The sequence below is a fragment of the Copidosoma floridanum genome, unplaced genomic scaffold, assembly GCF_036245765.1.
Source record: "Copidosoma floridanum isolate Cflo_tuat_1 unplaced genomic scaffold, Cflo_Japanese_pri ptg000001l, whole genome shotgun sequence".
In the NCBI taxonomy this organism is placed as follows: Eukaryota; Metazoa; Arthropoda; class Insecta; order Hymenoptera; family Encyrtidae; genus Copidosoma; species Copidosoma floridanum.
The window spans coordinates 9,367,780-9,388,386 of NW_028321878.1; the positions used below are offsets into that span (position 1 = coordinate 9,367,780).

At 36.8% G+C, this 20,607-nt stretch overlaps 2 protein-coding genes across 7 annotated transcripts; one reads left to right on the forward strand and one right to left on the reverse strand.

Annotated features, from left to right (window-relative positions):
• The first annotated feature begins 228 nt into the window (after nt 1-228).
• On the forward strand, nt 229-10,797 carry LOC106639796 (uncharacterized). Of its 6 annotated transcripts, none has more exons than XM_023389177.2 (16): nt 229-623; nt 1,481-1,878; nt 1,963-2,098; nt 2,180-2,293; nt 2,375-2,496; nt 2,623-2,819; nt 2,900-3,054; nt 3,145-3,207; nt 3,284-3,769; nt 3,906-4,561; nt 4,640-4,873; nt 4,982-5,034; nt 7,437-7,546; nt 9,159-9,200; nt 9,290-9,709; nt 10,140-10,797. In XM_023389177.2, exons 2-16 carry the CDS (start codon nt 1,792-1,794, stop codon nt 10,496-10,498), a joined length of 3,234 nt encoding a protein of 1,077 aa, XP_023244945.2. In that variant the 5' UTR covers nt 229-623; nt 1,481-1,791; the 3' UTR covers nt 10,499-10,797. The 6 variants fall into 6 exon arrangements, with proteins under 6 accessions (XP_023244945.2, XP_014209051.2, XP_023244947.2 ...); XM_014353565.2 differs by having other exon boundaries at nt 7,440-7,546; XM_023389179.2 differs by having other exon boundaries at nt 3,906-4,552.
• A 5,511-nt stretch (nt 10,798-16,308) lies between these two features.
• LOC106639761 (uncharacterized) lies at nt 16,309-18,943 on the reverse strand. The gene is made up of 10 exons (XM_014353521.2): nt 18,854-18,943; nt 18,584-18,668; nt 18,403-18,515; nt 18,264-18,324; nt 17,987-18,087; nt 17,758-17,907; nt 17,606-17,654; nt 17,124-17,251; nt 16,775-16,952; nt 16,309-16,691 (listed from the first exon to the last, which is right to left on the reverse strand). Exons 1-10 carry the CDS (start codon nt 18,941-18,943, stop codon nt 16,309-16,311), a joined length of 1,338 nt encoding a protein of 445 aa, XP_014209007.2.
• Between the last annotated feature and the right edge of the window lie 1,664 nt (nt 18,944-20,607).

Below are 20,607 nucleotides of genomic sequence, written 5' to 3' on the forward strand. Positions count from 1 at the left end.
TTTCGTTTAATTGCGCATAATATTAAATACGGCACTGTAGATTTTAGAGTAAATATAGGTATACTGTTGTGCATGATGTGTATTATTCTTTTACTGCATTATTACTATACCTAAATACGTGTATAGGTGTGTATAGTGTATTTCTATCTCTTTTCGTCGACCCTTTTGCAATTTTTTGTACTCGCAGTGCGCAAATTTCTCGCACATATAGAATGGAGTACCAACACAGTAAATGTGAGAATTCGTACCGTGTAGTAAGTATAGTAAGCAAGCATAAAGTACTGACTGAGGTACAACATGTATAACTTTTGCACTTGCGATTAATAACGTGAAACGGTGAAACATTTCCCCTTAAACTTGAAATATTTACTTATTATCTTGCATCAAATATCAAACAGAAGTGGACACAAAGAGAAAGAGGAGAGATTTCATGACAGAGCGATCTCGTTTGTCTTCGCGTATAGGTATATACGTACTTTACAGACAGACACTTACGTTGGGTTTGATGTGTTATGGCTCGCGTAGAGCTCGCGTGTGACGTCTTCGCCGTGGCTATGAGGTTAACCCAGCAGATCCAGCTGTAAGGAGAGAAAATATAGTCAACGAAAGCACCCAGCAAAAAGGTAAATTAGATCTTCTGACTATTTTTAATCTAATGCCTCTGTGTTGCCCCCTTGTTCTGTAACATCTTATAAGGTTGTATACAGGTAGTACTCATATTTTACTAAAGTGCGAGAAAGAGTGGATTTTCTTGGCGATAAATGTCCTCTTTTACATGCTCCTACTTTATTTTACATTTCTCTTGAGTGCTTATTTTTTTTTCTTTGTTATGACTTGTTGAGTGAACTGGAGGGCAGTAAGAGAAAATACATTGTTACTGATAATGGTAATATCCATTTTGTTTGTGTATGCTACTGCCATAAGCTATAAGTATAGTGTAGTGGTTAGGTAAATCAATTGTATCAGTATAGATATCGTTGCCAGCAAATTAAGCAGTTATGTGGTATGTGTGCAAGAGGCGCACTTTGCAATTAAAAGCATATTACCAAGTAAATGTGTATCATACAACTTCTTGCTTGAATTGTTCGTAGTAAAATTAATGTTAGCAGTGAAAAGTGGTTGTCTTAAAAAATTTGTCTAAGATACATTGCTGAATGTGTACAGCATCCTTTATGTACACTTTCAAAATGGTTTCAACTAACGTAGATTTAATATAAGTAGTATGCAAATACAATTATTTTAAAAGTTAATTTTATATATTACGTTGACTATATCTATGGTAGATGTATGTAGCTGAGTTAATTAAAAATAAAATCTGCATTACATTAAAATTTAAGTCACTGCTCATCATACATAGCATCAAACATTTTATGCATTTTTTTTTAACATTACATAATACATTTTATACTTTTGAATCGTCTTTTATACTGTTCCAAACGAATAAACGTTTAATTTGTTCATTTTTATTTTACTATTATAGGCACAAGAAGTCATTTCATTCTAAAGAAATTAAATGGTGAAAGCCTACATGGATACACATCAATGGACAGAGATTTCATTAATACTTAACTGTGGAGCTTTAGACATTCTGTTTTTTTTCTTGACATCAAATGAAAACTTTTTGTTAAAAACGTGATAAATCTTTTAAGACCATGTAAAAAAGTATCCAATCATATACCATTTGTAGTGTGCAAGACAACAGAATGAGAGTCGCATTTGATATTGGTTGGTTAGTTGTTACTAGAGTGTACGTTTTAAAATAACATATTAAGATTGCGTTTGACTGCAATCATGAAGAAAGGTATAAGTGCAGCCATAAGGATTAATTCCTTACACATGACCAAGGGAAAAGTGAAAACCATGGATGGCAATAACAAGGTATATAATATTTGTTATACATTTTTCATCCATGAAACAACTATTTTGTTTGATATACATTCCTTCTAATGTTTTATAAAATAGCTTATGACATCATCGAACGGTGGATACAAAGGAAACGAAATGTTCACCACAGAATTTGAGATCAATGAAACACCCCCTAGTGCAAGAACTTTGCTAACTAAAGGTTACATACAAGATGAAATCAATTCTTTCTCAGGTACTTCAATTCAAATCATTTGTTACGTTAGCCTCAGTAGCTTGGTTCATTAAATAACAATTTAACTTGGGTATTTTTTAGGTGCAACTGTATCAACTCGAGGACGTTTCATGTCTGAGCAAGAAAAAGCTCGATGTCCACACGAGCGTCCGCTTTATCTGTACATACAAGGGCATTTAAAACATAATGTTGATTGTAAGTTTATCAATGAAAAATGCATGAATGTTGAATAGATCTGGACATTGCAATATTTTTTTTTTCTTTTTCATCAAACAGTAGCTGTACAAAAAATAAATGAAATCATAAGGACTGAGCATAGGAGTTCCTTAAATAGGCCAAGTCGATTTACTAATGCACCACCACCTTTAATGAGCTTACACTCAGGAGTTCCATCCGTTGTAAGGCGATTCTATGATTATTGCATCCGTTAGACACTAAAACGATTTTATTGTTTATTAGTATCTTTTAGTGTTTTTTCATATCTAAATAAAAAAACAATTTTTATGAAAATTTATGTGTTACAGGAAAAAATATGCGTGGGCATTGAAAATGCTCCTCAAGGTTTTGATCTACGAGGCCGAATTGTAGGAGCAGGTGGTGCCAATTTACTGTACATAAGAGGAGAAACGGGTGCTACGGTAACATTAAGAGGTCGTAGTTCGCAATTTATTGATCCGGCTCTTGGAACGGAATCTCCTGAGCCGCTTCATTTATTCATAGAGTTAGTTTTTATCATTTTGTTTTTGTATCAAGCTTTTCACGAAGCCAGTTTTTAAAACAATTTTTTAAATTTTATTACAGACATCCAAACCCTGTAGCATTACAAAATGCAAAGCAATTAGCAATAAATTTAATACAAACCATACAATCAGAACTACAATCTTACATTCAACAACAGCCACCACCAGTTCAATCACAGCCTGTGATTCAACAGCCTATGCAACAAATACAACAAGGTGAATACTTTGTTTTATTATTATTATTGCTGTTATTATTGTTATTTCGTCTTATCTATCTGTACATCACAATAATTTTACTTTTTGCAGCTCCATTTCAAACAATGAACATTGGTGCTATGAGACAACCAAACGTAGTTACTATCCATCAAGGTAATGGAATAGATTTTTATTTTAAAAACATATAATGAAATTGTAAGTTTTCCATAAAACTAAACATTTTTTTCAGATATGATGCAACATCCACCGAGTAGTGTGGTAACGTTACCGGCAACAATAATTACAGCTACAGTTGCCGGCACACCCATGCAAGCATCAATTCACCCAACTGGTGTTCATGTTCCTGCACCTACACCAATGCCACCACCAGATCAGCCTCAAGAAATTCAAACTTTCGTTCCTCCTTCGTCGGTTGGTCAGGTGCAGCTGATAGGTCCACCTCCGGGTATAAATCAAGTTCAGTATCAGATACACCCAGGCCAGCCACTGCAAATTCAGAGTATGCCACCGCCGGGCTCGCAAAATTCACCTCAGCCAATGACACAAATGTATGTCGTGAGTCAACCACCACCGCAGCAAACGTTTATAAGCAGCAGTGCATCTATGAACGGTGCCATGACTTTTAGCCACGTTTACACGCAGCCCAGATCAGCAACACCGACTCAAACTATGATCGAGCACGTTAACGTTAATCTGCAGCAGCCTCCACCTTCTGGTGAGAATTTCTCATTTATTATAAACTTTTTTTTACCAGTTTCACAAAAAAGGTCGTCATGAGTGCTCTTTACAACTTATTGACACACTCGGTGAAACTTAGTTAATAAAAAAAAAATGCACTTTTTTTTCTTCAGGTCCAATGAATCTCAATCAGCAGCCTCCTCCACCATCGCTGCTGCAGTTGCACTTTCCGCCACCGTTTCCCCAAAATCAGCCTCCTCCTCCAATTTCTCAAGCCTATCAGATTCAATATCACCAGCCAGTTCCAACAAGCGTAGCTCAACAGGGTCAGACGCCTCCTCATTTTGTAATTACTGGACCTCCGCCTCACGGTCCTGAACACGTCGGTCCACCTCCACAAAATCATGAACCACCACCACCTCAAGGCATGGGGCCGCCACCTCAGCACATAGCTCCAGGGCCGCCTCAGTTTGAAGGTCAGCCACCGCCGATGCAGATGCACGCGCCTCCACCGCCTGCCGTCTCGCAGGGATACATGGTGCCCACGTCACAGACTCTAGTTGACCATCACGGCCAGCAACCACCACTTCCGCCGCCCGGGAGTGAATTACAGCATCCTCAAGAGGGCCCAGTAGATCAAGGCATGCCTCCACAGCCGGTACCTCCGCCACAAATGGTTCCTCCGCCGTCTGTCAATCAAATTCAACATTCCATGAATATAATAACAAGTGTGCCTCCACCGTCTCATCCGCCTCCTCAGGCAGCTCCGTGGCTTTATCAGGGACAGTCACTTCCGCAACCTCCACAAGGTCAAATGCAGGTAAATATGGTTGGTTTGATTTTCAATCGTAAAATCTACTGTCATTTAATCGAAAAGTAAAATGTACATCGAATTCGTATTTTGAAGGTGCAATTACCACCTACGAGTATGCCACACCATGTTGTTCCTCCACCAGAAATGCAGCCTCCTATGCAATATCATGCACAACAAATACATTATCAGAACGACCAGATGCAGTCGCAAATGCATTACGCCGTCCAGCCCCCGCAACCTCAGCCTCATTTTGATCAGAACTCGGATATACCTGATTACCACAAGGGACAAGGTGTCAAAAGGAGATATTTAGATATGGAACCACCCGTAAGTGTTATCTTAATATGCTGCTAAGTAATATTAAATACTAAATAATTTAACACTTTTTGGGGTTTTAATAAGAAATACTTGAATTGGTTATTCTGATCTGTACAGGAAGCTATGATGCACCAGCTGAACAGACCACCTAACCAACGTCATGGTACTGGGTAAGTTGATAATTTAAAAAAATTTTCGTTTCATTTCCGTTCATTCGATGACAATCGTTTCAAGATTAGGCTTAATAGGAAATTGGAGAAAAATACCAAAACATTACTGACGATATTTATTTATGTGTTTAGATGATAGCGATAGGTTTGAACAACGTCTGTGAACAAGTATCCAGAAGCTTAAAATATTTTAATTTACTGCAAATTTAACATGAACAATGTTTTTCCCAAGAACTAAAAAAATAATAATTTGCAATTGCTAAAGATTAATAATTTCGTACTAACAATAACCAAATAAATAAAAAAGAGTATTTCATCATACATACAAAAGTTGAAAATATTGTTTATTAACTACGATGGAGGTGGGTGTGTAGGATTGCTTAAATGAATGTAATCTCATCTTAGAAACACTAAAATCCACTTCCTTACTTAAACTAAAAAATTGTATGAAATTTGTTTATTTTAACACACAATAATTTGATAAAGGGATCATGGTGTTTCAAAGATGTACGATTTTTTTAAAGATTATATCCTTAAATAAAAAAAAAATATTTATCATATAACACTTCTCGTAATTTCTGCAGACGCATCCCCTTTTACTTTTAAGTGCAAAAAAACTGACCATATCTTTCGTAATAAATGGTACTTAAAGCTACTTGGACCATGTAAGCCTATGAGTATTATTAAAATAATAAATAACCGCTTGTATTTTATTTTTTATCATACATCTTATAATAATTTTTCCCATAAATGCTTTTTTGACAAATAGTAAAAAGATATGTCTCATATATATGGTGTAAACATTTTGCAAATTTAGACTGTAAGTAGTAAAGAAAATATCGTGATCTTAGTGTAGTGTAATGTTTTTAATTTGTAGATTTTTTTTTTCGTCATCTCAAACTCATTTCCATCAGTCAGAATTTTCATTCCTCCCGGTTCTGACGGTGGCGGACCTAATATATGTAGCGTCAAAAATCAAGTTCACATGTTAATTCAAATTTTAGTTAAAAAAAAAAAAAAAAAAAAAAAATGAATTATAAAAACTTAAGAGATATTATCTTACAAAAAAATCTTTAAAAACAGACAGCTGTGAATGTTTTACAGTTAATTATTCATGATTGCACTTATTTATCATTTCAGAAATTTCCAGGACTGTGTATGGGCAATATTGAAAAAAATTCTATTAAAAATGAAAGAATTCTTAGAACTGAGAAAAATAAAAAAATGAAAAATTTCACATTTTGAATCATTTAAATTTGTAAAAGTGTCAAAGGAAGATTCACTTGCTTAAAATTTTCTTGAGCTTTGAAGTGTAAGTTATAAAAAAAATTATTGTACTATTTTCAAGCTATTTATAAATTTGATCATTTACCTGTATACATTCGGTATTACAGTGCATTAATGATAAATAAACTAATTTTACCAGTTGTAATCATTGTGCGAATCACATACGAAAAATTTTTTTTTACATCAATTTTTATGAGAATGTGGCATTTAAATCCTCCAACAGTCTTGAAAAAATCATCAATTACATTAGTTTTTTAGAACAAATTTTGATATAAGTAATAAATATTTGTCTGACAATGCCTGCAAGTAAACACAGAGTGTAAATGATTTAAGTAAAAAAGTGAAGCATTAACTATATTTTAAGCATTAACTACATACCTAGATGATATACAAGTGACTAAATTAAAAATGGTTGTACATTACATGTTCTCTTGCGAATATATAATACCAAATCAAACACATTTTTCTCTTATTTGTTGTTTTTTACTACTGTTGAGTAACAGTTTAGAGTTCAAAAATTTAACAACAAATAACAGATTTTAATAGTATAGTTTATGCAAAAACTGCTTAATAAATCTTTTTAATAGTGGATACTGAATCTTACACCTGTAAAAAAAAGAACTTTTTCAATAAAAAAATTCAAAACTATAGATTTTTAGCAGGACAAAACTAAAGATTATTGGAGTATAACATAAGATGAATCCATTGCTGAGTAAAAGAAACTATTCCCTCACGAATCATGTGGTTGAAAAATACATTTTAAATAAATATTAGTACAATCTGGTAGTCGTAATAATAATCGTGTGGTAAAAATCACGCATTATTTTCGAGTTGCCCAGTTGACACCTATGATTAGTGAGGTAAGAAAGTTTCTTTGTCGTTAAAGTCAAGGAATTAAGTTTTACAAATGGAAATAATCGTTCGAAAAAATACATACGTACCCAAGAAATGCAAAAAGAAGCCTAAACGAACGATATCAATGTTGTATGATTGAATAATCCACGAAAACATGTAAAATGTAATAAAAAGGGGTCGCATAATCTGATGGTTTTGATCGCGCGCATAAGAACGCGCGCGCGCGCGTATACTAATGTTTAAAAAATCCCTTGTTCAAGCAGAGAGGTGGAACAGCAGCAGCACCTAATGCACGGTCCACCAGGGCTTGGCGGAAATCTTCCACCAGGCGAGCGCGGCAAGCACCTGTTAATGCCACCTCCTTACCCAGGTCTGTAGCTAACTGTAGCTAATGCTCAACAACAACCTATATTTTAGGATCTCATACAGGGATGGAGAAAATTGTGCGATGCAATTATTGCTACTGTCATTCATTTTAATATACATAATCACTTTTTTCAATTGATGTTACGTATTAAACTTATTTTTAACATTCTATTATGTTAATTTTTGGCCTTCTTTTTCTTGGAAACTGATTTGGATGACAACCACTCTTGATTCCTTCTGTACATATTCTGTTGAAAGTAATAGCTATTTTACCTTTTTTTGTTCTTCGATGTGGATGACTTTTTATTTTAGTTATTGACTCATTCGTATATTAGCAGAAAACCTTTCTTTTATTTAGTTGTGTGCTGCAACAGGTTGTACGTTATCGTTCGAGCACCTCGGAGATATTTAAACATATATTTTTTTACGATTTTTCAAGTTTTTCTCTTTTGACAGCAATATTAGGAAGTCTGCGCATGATCTGGAGGAATTCAAAATGATGCAAGAGTCTGCATTTAACCGAGTATATGTGTAATAAAAAAATGCTATTTATTAATTAGTTTGTTGAATTCGACTTAGCGAAAACCGACTATTGCATCTTTGGATGATACAACTAAAAAAAAACCTGCTCCTGTAAATTTTTTTAGTACAGCTTCATTCATTGCATCATTAAAATCTTACTTTGAACAAGCAAAACTTATTTTTCGTAAGTTAGCAAAGTCAAGGAGACAAATTTATTAAGGAGAACACATCTCTATAGATGCGAAAGTCATACCAAGGAGGGCATTCGATTTTTTAGTTCTTTTACACTTGGAGTAATAAAGCCCACTCTTATTTATCAATATATAAATATTTATGTACATCGCTTTGTCTCGGCAACATTTGATTAGTTTTGAATCGCTTCACGCCTGTAGAGTATAAACATTACAATACCTTATCAACTGGTTGGATTTTTTACCAGTTTGTAAATAAGATATTGATTCTATAATTATCTTATCTTTTTTTTCAGTAGATGTTTTCGATTAGTAGCAAAGGCGAATCGCGATAATAACGCCATATGTTCCAGCAACATCTAGAAATATTTTCTCTTCAGTTGTTTATGATATAGATTGTATTTGATTATTCGATGAATTTTTAGTTTCAGAAGAGACTAATTCACATGTTTGCCGAATTTTTCTTATGGTCTATTATTATTTTAGTATTATTATTTTTTTTAGTTGTCCTTCTATGAACCGCCTCTGCAAGGCCCACTATTACATATTTTTCCTCATTGAAATTTAACTTTTACAGAAACTGCAATTCCTTATGTATTTTTCTTTTTTTTTTTTCTTTTCTTTTTTTTTTTTTTTTGCAAAATAAATATCTCGTTATTTGGCATTTTGATTTTGTATTCCACGTTTAGATTTCATTTAGACTAAGAGATGCCGGGTGGAAGAGAAGCTGACAGAAAATTGAAGTTTCATGCACGATGCCGCCGTTTTTTTCAGCTCATTAGCAAACATTTATTACTCTTACCTAAACATTCTGTCTCTATATGTATCATATGCAATTGTTATCATGAAATTTTTGTGATTCATTGATTGTAATGCTTTCGATGTTTGTTTTTCTTCCCACAGATGATAGGCGTAACATGGATCAGTTTGTCGGTCATAATCCAGGTATTTATATTTTTGGCCATTGCAATCATAAAAAGCCAATGCACGTTAAACTCGTTAACTAACGCAATCGGCGCTTGGGCGTTGCGCAGGCTGCGAGCAACCGCTGATCGGCGAGCACGGACGCGTCGTGGCGACAGGTCCGGGATCGTCGCAGCAACAGCAGCAGCAACCACCACCGTCCGGCCAGCAGCAGCAACCCTGGCAGTTCGCAGCGCGTTATCCAGCGCCTCCCACCTGCAGACCACCCGCGCCCGCTGCCGTTGCCGCTCAACAAGCGGCAGCAGCTGCTGCTGCAGCAGCAGCCGCACGCGACGCTAACGAGCAACATCATCAGCAGCAGCAAGCCCAGCAACAACAGCAGCAGCAACACCAACATCACCAGGGTCCACCGCCCTATCACGCAGGGGGTGGCGCCGCAGGCCCCCAGCAGCCTCCAAGTAGTATGGCTGGCCCCCACCCGCCACCACCACCGCCAACCCAGGCTCCGCCGCAGATGAGGCTTGTTCAGGGTAAATATTCCAAATACAAAAAGAGAAAAGAGGCTCGAAGGTACTTATAACATACTTTTTATTGTTTACCTTTTTTTGTTTCTTCATTTATTTATTTTATTTTATTTATTTATTTTTTTTTTTTTTTTATTATTGTCCATATGTTAAACTTTACTCGTTACCATATAATAATCTAATTACGGTCATGATACTTTTCTACAAATATACTTTCTTTCTTTGTTGAACATCACGAAGTTGATGATAAAAAGTACTCGTTCATTAATCTTCTGAACATGTGAATTTAATCACTTCAATTGATTAAAATTTACTTCGAGAAGATACATTTATCCTATACGAACCCTCGGTTGAGCGAGCTTGCCGAGTAATTATCTTGCAATATCAGAGCTTCAATATGACCAGGGTGGCAAAAACCCTCTAATGACTTTTTCAGGGGTCGATGGGAGTCGATCACCACCTAATCAGGGAGCACTGTCTGAGCATCCGGTGAGCTCGGCCGCTGGGCTCGAGTACAATCCAATGCCACCGCAGCTGCCTCCGCCACCGTATGGCTCGATGAAGCCACCAGTCAGTGCGGCTTTGCCGCTCGTTCAGTCGATTTGCAATCCACCCCCTCCCCCCCCATCACCGCCTTCTTACATACAGTCTCGACACCATCATCATCACTATCATCATCCCCGTGGACCACCTATGCATCACTATAGACCACATCATCCGCACCAACACCATCATCACCATCATCATCGACAGGCATTGGCGCACAATCAATTGCCACCACCCTGGATGAACTAGGTCAACGGCAACGTCCCCTACATTCTGGTCGGATGTGTGCGAACCATCGCCACTGTCGAGTGTGCGAGATGGCCAACCTTAGTCGCTATGCACCATGTCGTTTTGTTGTTCAAGGTGCTAAATTCATCATTTCTCATGGTATAACTCGACACCCTCTACTATAGACTGTAGATAAAAACATCATATTCTTGGGATGCCAGAATCAATATGCAGGTAGGATGCGTTTAGACCTGGCAAAATTCGTCATTGAGTGGAAAAAATTTTCGACCTCAATTTTTTTGCAGAATTACATTCGGAACAGGCTCCTCCATGTAAAAGTGCAGGTTGCCCGTCGATAACCAGATAAACAATTGTTTAAACTAATTTTTTATAAGCAATTTTATCAAAGTTAATTTTTTGGATCTGAAAAAAATATTTTTAAATTCTTTGGCACGTTTGTAACAAAATCCAATCGGTAGGTGTATGCCTTGCATAAAACAATATATTGAATATTGCAAAAAACAATTTTGCCACTCAATTTTTCGACATTTTTTTTTTTTTTTTGGACATTGTAGAGGAGAGTTGATAGTTAATATTAGTGTGTTGTAACATGTGAAAATGTGTTTATTCAGTACTTTCGTTGAGCTCTGAAAATCGAAAAAAGGCATTTTTTTAAACTTTGGGAATTTTTTACTCGAAAACTCTGGGGTTTAGGTATACACCTACCGATTGGTTTTTTGTTACAAACGTGCCAAAGAATCTAAAAATATTTTTTTCAGATCCAAAAAATTAACTTTGATAAAATTGTTCATAAAAAATTAGAATAAATAATGACAAGTACTAAGGGCTATGCTGTTCAAATTGACTTTATTTGAAAAATGACGTTTCGACTACTCCAAGGCAGTCCTTATCAAGTCAAATATTAAACAATAATCGCAGAGTGTCGTCAATGTAAGATGTTTATTCTACTCAACTGCCTATGAGTTGCCTATGAGCAACTCGCAGTTGAGTAGAATAAACATCTTACATTGACGACACTCTGCGATTATTGTTTAATATTTGACTTGATAAGGACTGCCTTGGAGTAGTCGAAACGTCGTTTTTCAAATAAAGTCAATTTGAACAGCATAGCCCTTAGTACTTGTCATTATTTATTGTATTATTAGCTGTTCTTGGAATCAAACAATATAAAAAATTAGTTTAAACAATTATTTACCTGGTTATCGGCTGGTAATCTGCGCTTTTACATTGAGGAGCCTGTTCCGAATGTAATCCTGGAAAAAATTTAAGGTCGAAAATTTTTTCCACTCAATGACGGATTTTGCCAGTTTTACAGTTTTCATGTTATGAAAATTGTTTGTTTACATACTAATTATAAGTTTAAGTAGGTTAATTTTTAAGATCTGTAAATATTACTCGGGATATTTTTTCATGAAAGATGATGGAATGATATTTAAAATAATAAATTTGATGACTTTGTTTTTAAAAAGTTTTGTTTTCTTAATTTAAAAAAATTCTACGAGGCGTTATTGTTTGTCATTTTTTACAAACAATAAAATTCATAAATTTCTCAAGCGGCTAGTCACTAGAAAGAGGGTACAAATATTTTTTTTTCTGAGAATAGTTACTTTACTTTGCTTTTGAAACCACGTTAAATCCGATTATTCCCCTATATTTAGTACTTAATCATTACTTAATTGAATTACTGTTTATCAGTTGTGCTAAATTATAGACAAACAACAGAAATAACAAAATAAAAAAAATAATTCAAAAGCGAGATTTATTACTATAAAAAATTTTACTTATTTTTGTACTAAGAATTTTTCGTATGAATAATTGAGAATTGAAGATATCCTGTTGTGCACAAGAATACTAAATGTTAAAAACAAGACTTGAAAAAAAAATTTTTAATAAACAATGAGCAACAATGTATATTATTAAGTATCAGTTAAGGTATTTTTATGCATTGGCGACTCGTTAAAATTTTTCGATTTTTTTTCTTACAGTTTTTGTACTTGTAATATAACTTAAATTATTGTAGGTATGTACATATATAAAGATTAATTTTTATAAAAAAGAAAAAAAAAAAAATTGTTCAATTACGTGTCCAGTTACGACGTTTTAAAAGTTAAAAATGTGATGTTACATTTTTACTTTTCTATATACAATCAATAACGTTTAGTGTTCTTTGAAATGTAAAGCATATAACTTGTATAACACTACGGGTATTCGATAGTGAAGACGTATAAATTAATTTGTCTGATAAAATTAAGAGAACTTAACCTAGCAGTTGAAAATTTATATAATAAGACTCGTTTTTGAATTGTTAAAATTAAATTCATGATACTAAAATGGTGGAATAACACCAAATAAAATGTTCAATCATTGTTGCTTTGTAAGTTTCCAAAAGAGTGACGATAAAAAGCTTTATAGAATAAAGAGAAACCGCAGATACGTGTAATAATATTATAAATTAATGCTGAACTAAAAATCTACAGACTAGTTTACAGTCATGTTTTCTCTTGCACTAATATGGTTAAAAACATATTAACTTGGTAGTAGATCGCAAATGGTGCGTCAATTAGTTCCCGGGCGATAAATCGTAATTGCCGCTCAAGTAACATACTTTCAAGATAGTGAAAAAAAAGTGTGCGAAGGAGGAATGAGTTATTTAAAACGAATATTTTTCATAGGAACTATTTGTACATATACGCATAATTTAAATAAACATGCAATAAAGCACTAGTTTTTTGAAAGTTAACTGCGACGTGTAAAGGATCAATTGGTGCGTTTTCATTATATTTTTATTTGCTGCACTTTTCAAAAGTTGCTTTCTTATTTTAAAGATTAAAAATTTTTTGTTTGTTCGATTTATTAAAAGAAAAAGGCTTACATACAGTAATTTTGACCCCAAAAAGAGGTTTTTGTATAAGTAATTTTTCATGCAATAAGTAATCGCTAGTTGCAATGTATTATTATACATAAGAGTTGTCGCTAGCGTTTATTGCTATGACAGGCAGTAGCATAAAAAAAGACTTTATATTGTGAAAAAAATTATATGCTTTAGCTAAAATCTAACGAAACAATTGATCATTTTCCCTTTTTTACAAATGAGTGTATACAAACACCAAGTGTTGAATGATGAGCGTGACTGCGAAAACAATGTAAATTGTAACATTTGTAGATTGATTTTGTATTTAACAAGCAGCTTATTGATTATTATTAATATTATTATTAGTGTTATTGTATTTTTTGTACATAGATAAAAGAAATACGACGGCTTAACCGTTGAAATAAGTGATAAGCAGATTTATTCTGCGGCCATTGAGTGAGAGAAGGTAATGTTGAAGAGTAACAAATAATCGAGAATAATGGCTTGTGGCGATTCTGTTGATTTACGAGAATTGGAGAAAAAAAAACCTGTAGATAATCACTGTTTAAAGACTTTCGAGTTTGGCGAATCAGTTGGTACAGATGCTCTTTGGTGTTCAAACAAATTTTATCGAAAAAAAATATCCGTCAATAACAAGTAAAAAATAATCGACGCCCAATGGAAACTCGAAAATCTTCTTATAATACATACTGAATGTTGCGTTTTCTCGGAGGTACACCGCCAGAGAAAATACCGAGACATGTTTTGATCATCATCTTGTTATTGAATTGTATTTTATATTTCAATAGAGAAAAAAAAAAAAAATAAATAAAACCAAGTAAATCATTATGTTTTCATTATTTCCTTGAAAGAAAAATCTTACGATATAATATCCCTTTTCCATGATTCTTTACCATTTGGTAATTGGCCTGAGGCATATTCAAATCGAGTCGAACGATTTGAATTGAGTCTCGTAACAAAAACACTCGAGCGCACACATGCTGCATAAAATTTCTTTTTCTTTTTTTCCCCCGTAAAGCTTTGTAAAGTCGTTTAACCAAATAATCTTTGCCACAATATACACACTTGACGATTTCAATGGATTTTAAAATATCAGAATACGTAGAGCCCCCGAGCTCGCGTCGCGCGATGTCAAAAGCTTTTCAGAAAGCCCGTCGCCGATTTCCCAAGAACGGGCCAGCTCCGAGGCAAAGCGACCTCAGCACGGACGTACGTTTTGTTTTGCTTGAATTTGAATACCTTACAACGTAATGGATTGTAAACCGGATAAGAATAAATACAGTTTGAAGATTCGTCGGCGGAGAATAAACATGCCGAAGAACCTCCTCTGAACGGTCGGAGTTACGAAACGACGATTACCGATCAAATGGAATCGACTCTCGTTGATTCACTCGAAGGCGTCGAAATTTCGGACGAGGCCGATCGCCATCGTCCCGAGCCCAATGGCGATGAGGATGACGACGATTTTGATCAAGACGATGCCTCGGCTCTAGAAGCAAAAGAGGAGCTTGAGAATATTTGCGATCAACGGCTGATGGACGAATTCGACGACTCCCACAGGTAACGGCGTTCACCCCTGTTCATCCAAAAACTCACTCGATCAAATTACCCGCATCTAGCGCTTGCCGGTCACCGTTCCACCTCAGCCAGTCGCGCAACACGCTCGACAAAGGCGACGTCGATTACAACAGTAACAACCATAAGTACAATATACTTTGGAAAAGCGAGGCGACCGCGTGCGACAACCAAAGTAAAAAGCTCCGAGGAGTAAAATAATTGGACATGTCTCAAACTGTATACTAAACTGCAAATTCCAAACTCGCATGAACACAAAGTAGACTCCGACAGCGAGCCAGCCCGCGTCTACGAAATACCAGCAAGTTTCGCGTCGCACCACCGGGAAGCTCCGCCTCAGCGACGACACAACATACACAGGACCAAGAACAACCGACACTCGTCCTCGGACTACGTTTACGAGGCCGTTCCTCCTTCTTCGAGCTGTCCGTGCTGCGAGCAACAGCAACAACAACACTGCACCCACTGCCAGCACTTCAATCGACACTGTTGCTACCACGTCGCCCTCTGCTGCTGTTCTCGGCGATGCTACAGCTGGCACGATTTCAGGTACCTCCGTAACTCAAGCACCTGCAAACATTGTCTACTCCTTCACGAACATTAACCATCATCAGGCAAGAGGACCGAGAGCGCTGCAAGCCGTCGTCGAGGCGCCAGCGACGATCGAAACGCTGCGCAACTTGCCGGCGTCGAATCTCGTCGCACCACAGGGACACGGACTCGGGTGTGTTTACGAACGTTCCCCGTTACGACTACGATTACGACGACGACAACAAGAACCGCGGCGATGACGAAGAAGACTACAGGGGCGCCTCGTGCGCCCTGCTGCACAAGGACTCGCTGTCGATCCTTCAGGAAAAATATTCCGGGCGCAGAAGGAACGACGGTACGGCTCACGCGGCGAGGTGCGACAGTCAGGAGGATGACGGCCGTCGACGTAGGTTCCGCAAGCGGCTGATAAGATACGGGAACTCGTATTGAGGAGATCGCGTTTGCCTTCAACTTTTCTAGGGGCTCGTGATTTATATTACTGTTGTTATGATGATCTCGAGGCAGGGGATAATAGCAGCTAACTTGTACGACTTTTTTTTTTTTTTAGATAAAGGCATTTTTTGGTATTTGGTCTGGTGTACGTGTTTCATTGAGGGGAGGGGGGGGGGAAATAAAGATGTACAACATGGCAGTGTATTTAAAATAAAATGAAGCGTCGAAATGCGTGCGAGCGAATGGGAACTTCTGTCTGGCCGACTAAAAATAGCTCCATTGACGAAAAAAAAAAGATAACGTTACAACGACACCCCAAAGTATTGCGTTTCGGCTTTACGACGAAAGCGAGTAAATCATTTATTTACGTGACATCGCTCTAATCTTTACGCTCATCTTCTTCTCCTTTGGATTCAGAGCTCGTTTCGTTTCGGCTTTTTCCTTCCTCCGTTTCCGTGTCTCGAACCTGATCCGTGGATTCGGCTATCGATACTTTCGCCTCCTCATCCACCCCCCCGGCGTTTTCGACCTCCCGAGATTCTTCATAGCTGCCGAGAGGAACCTCGACTTTCTCTTCCGTCTTTCCCACGGCCCCCTTACTGTCTTCACTATCGGGAGGGATCGCGGGTTTGTTGTCGTCCCCTTCCTCCACCACATCATCACTGTCGTTTCGAGCGTAATCACGATCACCTTCGGCCTCAATGATCGAAATCTGCACGTTGGATTGGAATCTCAACTCCTTGACTTTACCGTCGTAGTCGTCTACACGCGAAGGAAGGAAAAAGAATCGATATCGTGGCATTTCTAAAATTTCTCCGTTGATGGGCATATAGAATTGTAATCACCCTCGGACGATTCCGCCACGCCTGAAGGTCCGGTGCGTTTTCGGGCCGAAGCCTGGGAGCTGCTCGCCATGTCGGTCGACGTTGTGCTCAGCGTGGTCAGTTTGCTCGGGCTGGATAAGCTCTTGGAGAGGCCGCGAGGCTCCCCGTGCTTTCGTTTCCAGTATTGCCTGAAAACGGTCTTGAAAAACACGCACAGTCACAAGGAGATATGAACAAAGCCGCGGGCATATCGTACGAGTCACCGGGTTTTGGGTTTCGAGAACAAAAATGGGGCGTGGATCGACGATACGTGACAACATTTCGCCATCCATAGCTCGGGTCTTATTTTAATGCCGTTCATGATAGCCACCTGGATAATTATCGCAGCTTCGTTTGCACGTGTGAGCGTAAGACCGGTCTCTTCGAGCAGCGCTGAAAACCAAGCATCCGCTCCAATGGCTCGTTTTGGCTCCACTATACCCATTTCTCGCAGACGCTCTGTCATTGAGTAACATGCTCATGTATTTTGTTGATTTGCATTTAAGGACGTTCATTCGACCTATAACTTTGTCACCGTTTAAAAAATAATTCATTCGCAAAAAATACAACATTTGTTGATCGAAACCTTAAAGAAGAACTATCCAAAGAAGATAAAAACTACGCTTTAATTGAATGGTGCGGGTCCGATTTGAGAAAAATTTTAATTTCACGGTGTATCGAATCCTGTATACGATTTTTAAGTATTGTGAAGATGTAGGTACCCATGATATTTCAAAATTGTGAATTTCTTTAAGTCATAATGCTATCTGACATATTATTTTTGGAATAACAGAAATAATTCTAGTCACGTACCTTCTCTCAGCTTTAAATTCCGTCTCGTATAGTACCCTCGATAAACCGACTAATGGAGTTGCGAAAAAAGTGTAATCAAAATGAATGATTGACCAGAAGCAGATAAAAAATAAAAATCACGAAGCCGATTGACAAAATTTGATACACCTGACCTGAATAACAGTCGCAGCGTGAACAGCCTCGCTCCGCGAAACCCCGGCTTTGCGCAAAATTTCAACGGTGGTGACTGCGGCCCTCTGCCAACAGATATCACCCCTTTTTTCGGCCAGCAGCATCCTTTCGTAGTGACCTCGGAATGCAGCCTAATTTATTACGGAGTAAAGATTAAAATCATTTTTAAGCAGTATATCAAATAAAGCAGGGCTTTTTGCAATCACATACTTGTATCTTTATCGCTGCACTCTGGGCTTTTTGATAAGAGGCTCCGATTCCTCGTAAAATACAGCAGATGGACATCTCACACTGCTCGCCTGCCTCGATGTCTGATATTTGATATTTTGTTCCAAAAATAACCTGTATTAGTTATATTTTTTGTCCAAGAAACGCCCACATAATTTACGCTATTAATTTTGTGTTTTTCTCCCTGGCTGTTGTCGTTTTGAAACCCACATCACCATTACCGGACTTACTTATAATTTGATGATTAATAAAAACTTACCGTCACACCCGCACGATTTATTTTGTGCTTCAATGGCATCCAAGTATTCTCTAAAAGCGTTCTAATGATAAAAAAAATTATGCGGTTGCAGAAGTGTCTTACGATAAAGTGATAATCTGTGACATAATAAGTATATAACTCGTAGTCGTGGCATTGCTGCGGCGATTTCCTCCAACTTGAGACCGGTCATTGCCAGAATTTCGGCTATCTGTTCGCCTCTCATTACGACGTTACGTACGACCTTTACGGCAACTTTACGTAATGAAACATTATTTATGTGTAATACGAGTGAATGACTGATAAATCATTTTTGCGCTTACTATTGGCGTTTTCACGAGTAATCAGGAGAGCATCCAAGTAATCGGCGATAAAGCAGTAAGCATCGTCAGGCTGGTGTCGTATCACCTGCGCGAAACTTTTATTTATATCAATTTTCACTGTTACCTACAGCACATCTTTTGTCACTATTTTTCTCGTTGTTAACGATAAAATCGTAGATTGAGGTATGAGCGAAAAACGTATTGAAGGAAGAAAGAAAACAAAAACAAATAGGGTGTACCGACAGTAATTTGAAAAAGGTAAAGCCTGACCTCACGTGATATGTCGGCGCAGAGTTCACAAAGACCGTCGGGAACTTCGCAGACCGGCTTTGCTTGGTGGTTCTGCAGTACAACGTCCATTTTTCTCTTGTTGATGATAGCCTATGTGTGGATTTGCGCACACGCGGTTTTTCGCATTTGGAATAGGTTAAACAATGAATAGGCACGTGTGGGACAAAATGGGCATTGGAAACCGATGACAGGCGTGAGAAAAATAATACGTAGTACATCATCGTATGCATTTTCCGATGACTAACCGTTATCGTTTGACATTTTTATAAATTAGACACTCGATACAAAAATTGCCAAATTCTTCGATGAGATACCGTTATAGTTTGACATTTTTATAAATTAGACACTCGATAAAAAAATTGCCAAATTCTTCGATGAGATACCGTTATAGTTTGACATTTTTATAAATTAGACACTCGATACAAAAATTGCCAAATGCTTCGATGAGATACCGTTATAGTTTGACATTTTTATAAATTAGACACTCGATAAAAAAATTGCCAAATGCTTCGATGAGGACCGTTATAGTTTGACATTTTCATAAATTAGACACTCGATACAAAAATTGCCAAATGCTTCGATGAGATCAGGTGCCATAAAAATAAAAGAAAATTGCATTTAGGCATTGATTACTCATTTGAAATTTGATGATTAATTTTTGTTGGTATTATTTATAAATTATTGAAGCTGCATTATGAAAACTATTGTTATGTTGCATTCGATAATTACAAAGAAATGTTTCACTCTTCAGAAATGTGCATACCTGCACGAATGTAAATTATTGAGTAATTTTTAATAGACTACGTGTGACTGTCATCTTGTGGAATTTTCGTTTTTCATGGAAAAAAAAAAATTCAATTTAAAATCGAAATTTATAAAATTAATTTGAGTAATCGATATTTCACAAGCAGATCCCTACAAAGTAGAAATGAAATGATTAATTTTTCAGAGTATTTTGTTACAATGTATCCACGAAACGAGAGCTTGCTCTTATCTACCAAAAAGTTTTCTGACTCGACCGGTGATACTCAGAGTGGAAAAAAAAAAAAAATTAATTCAAGTCAAAGAAAATACAAGCTGGTTCAGAGCCTTAAAATAATTTTTATTCTTAGACATGATCATGCGTATTCATGATGTAAAGCAGTCTCGAAAAGAGCGTCAGTCACGTAAACACAAATATGCACATGCTTAATTTATTGTGTACGTTAAAATGAGAGCGAGATAGCGCGTGCGAACACTGTATGGATACATGCATATATTGTTACCTGAGTTACCTCACCTGGTCCCTTTAACGCGCTACGTGAATGCCAGTTAAATAAGTCAAGTCGCACAAGTATACGGTGTACTTTGGACGATTATGCCTCATCTTCATTGTCATTATGATATATACGTACCATACATACGGTTGACCGTAACGACTAAAAAAAGTATTATTTTATTTTGTTAGCAAAAGAGAGGTGATCGATCGGCTTCGAATAAAAAAAAAGGAGGTTTAAATTGGAAACAAGGGCGCACAGGGGTACGCGGGCTCAGGGCCGAAATGCAGGTTTTGGCGACTTCCTCGTATCTTATAGTTACAAAAAGGTACATTCTTGGATCTATGTTATTCGATATAAATGTGTGCCGTAACAAGTTATTAAAATTTATTCGCTAGATAAAATGCAATGATGAATGGGGCTCGCAAAATTCTTTGTTTGTAAAAAAAATAATAATATTTTGAAAATCATCAACCA

What these genes read in the sequence shown, in the direction of transcription:
- LOC106639796 (XM_023389177.2), top strand. Translation starts at nt 1,792, where the DNA reads ATGAAGAAAGGTATAAGTGCAGCCATAAGGATTAATTCCTTACACATG. An exon ending in CCGCTTCATTTATTCATAGA is followed by an intron (nt 2,820 to 2,899) that starts GTTAGTTTTTAT and finishes ATTTTATTACAG; the next exon opens with ACATCCAAACCCTGTAGCAT. An exon ending in ATTTAGATATGGAACCACCC is followed by an intron (nt 4,874 to 4,981) that starts GTAAGTGTTATC and finishes TGATCTGTACAG; the next exon opens with GAAGCTATGATGCACCAGCT.
- LOC106639761 (XM_014353521.2), bottom strand. Translation starts at nt 18,943, where the DNA reads ATGGACGTTGTACTGCAGAACCACCAAGCAAAGCCGGTCTGCGAAGTT. An exon ending in TAAATCGTGCGGGTGTGACG is followed by an intron (nt 18,088 to 18,263) that starts GTAAGTTTTTAT and finishes ATCAAATATCAG; the next exon opens with ACATCGAGGCAGGCGAGCAG. An exon ending in ACGCTGCGACTGTTATTCAG is followed by an intron (nt 17,655 to 17,757) that starts GTCAGGTGTATC and finishes CAACTCCATTAG; the next exon opens with TCGGTTTATCGAGGGTACTA.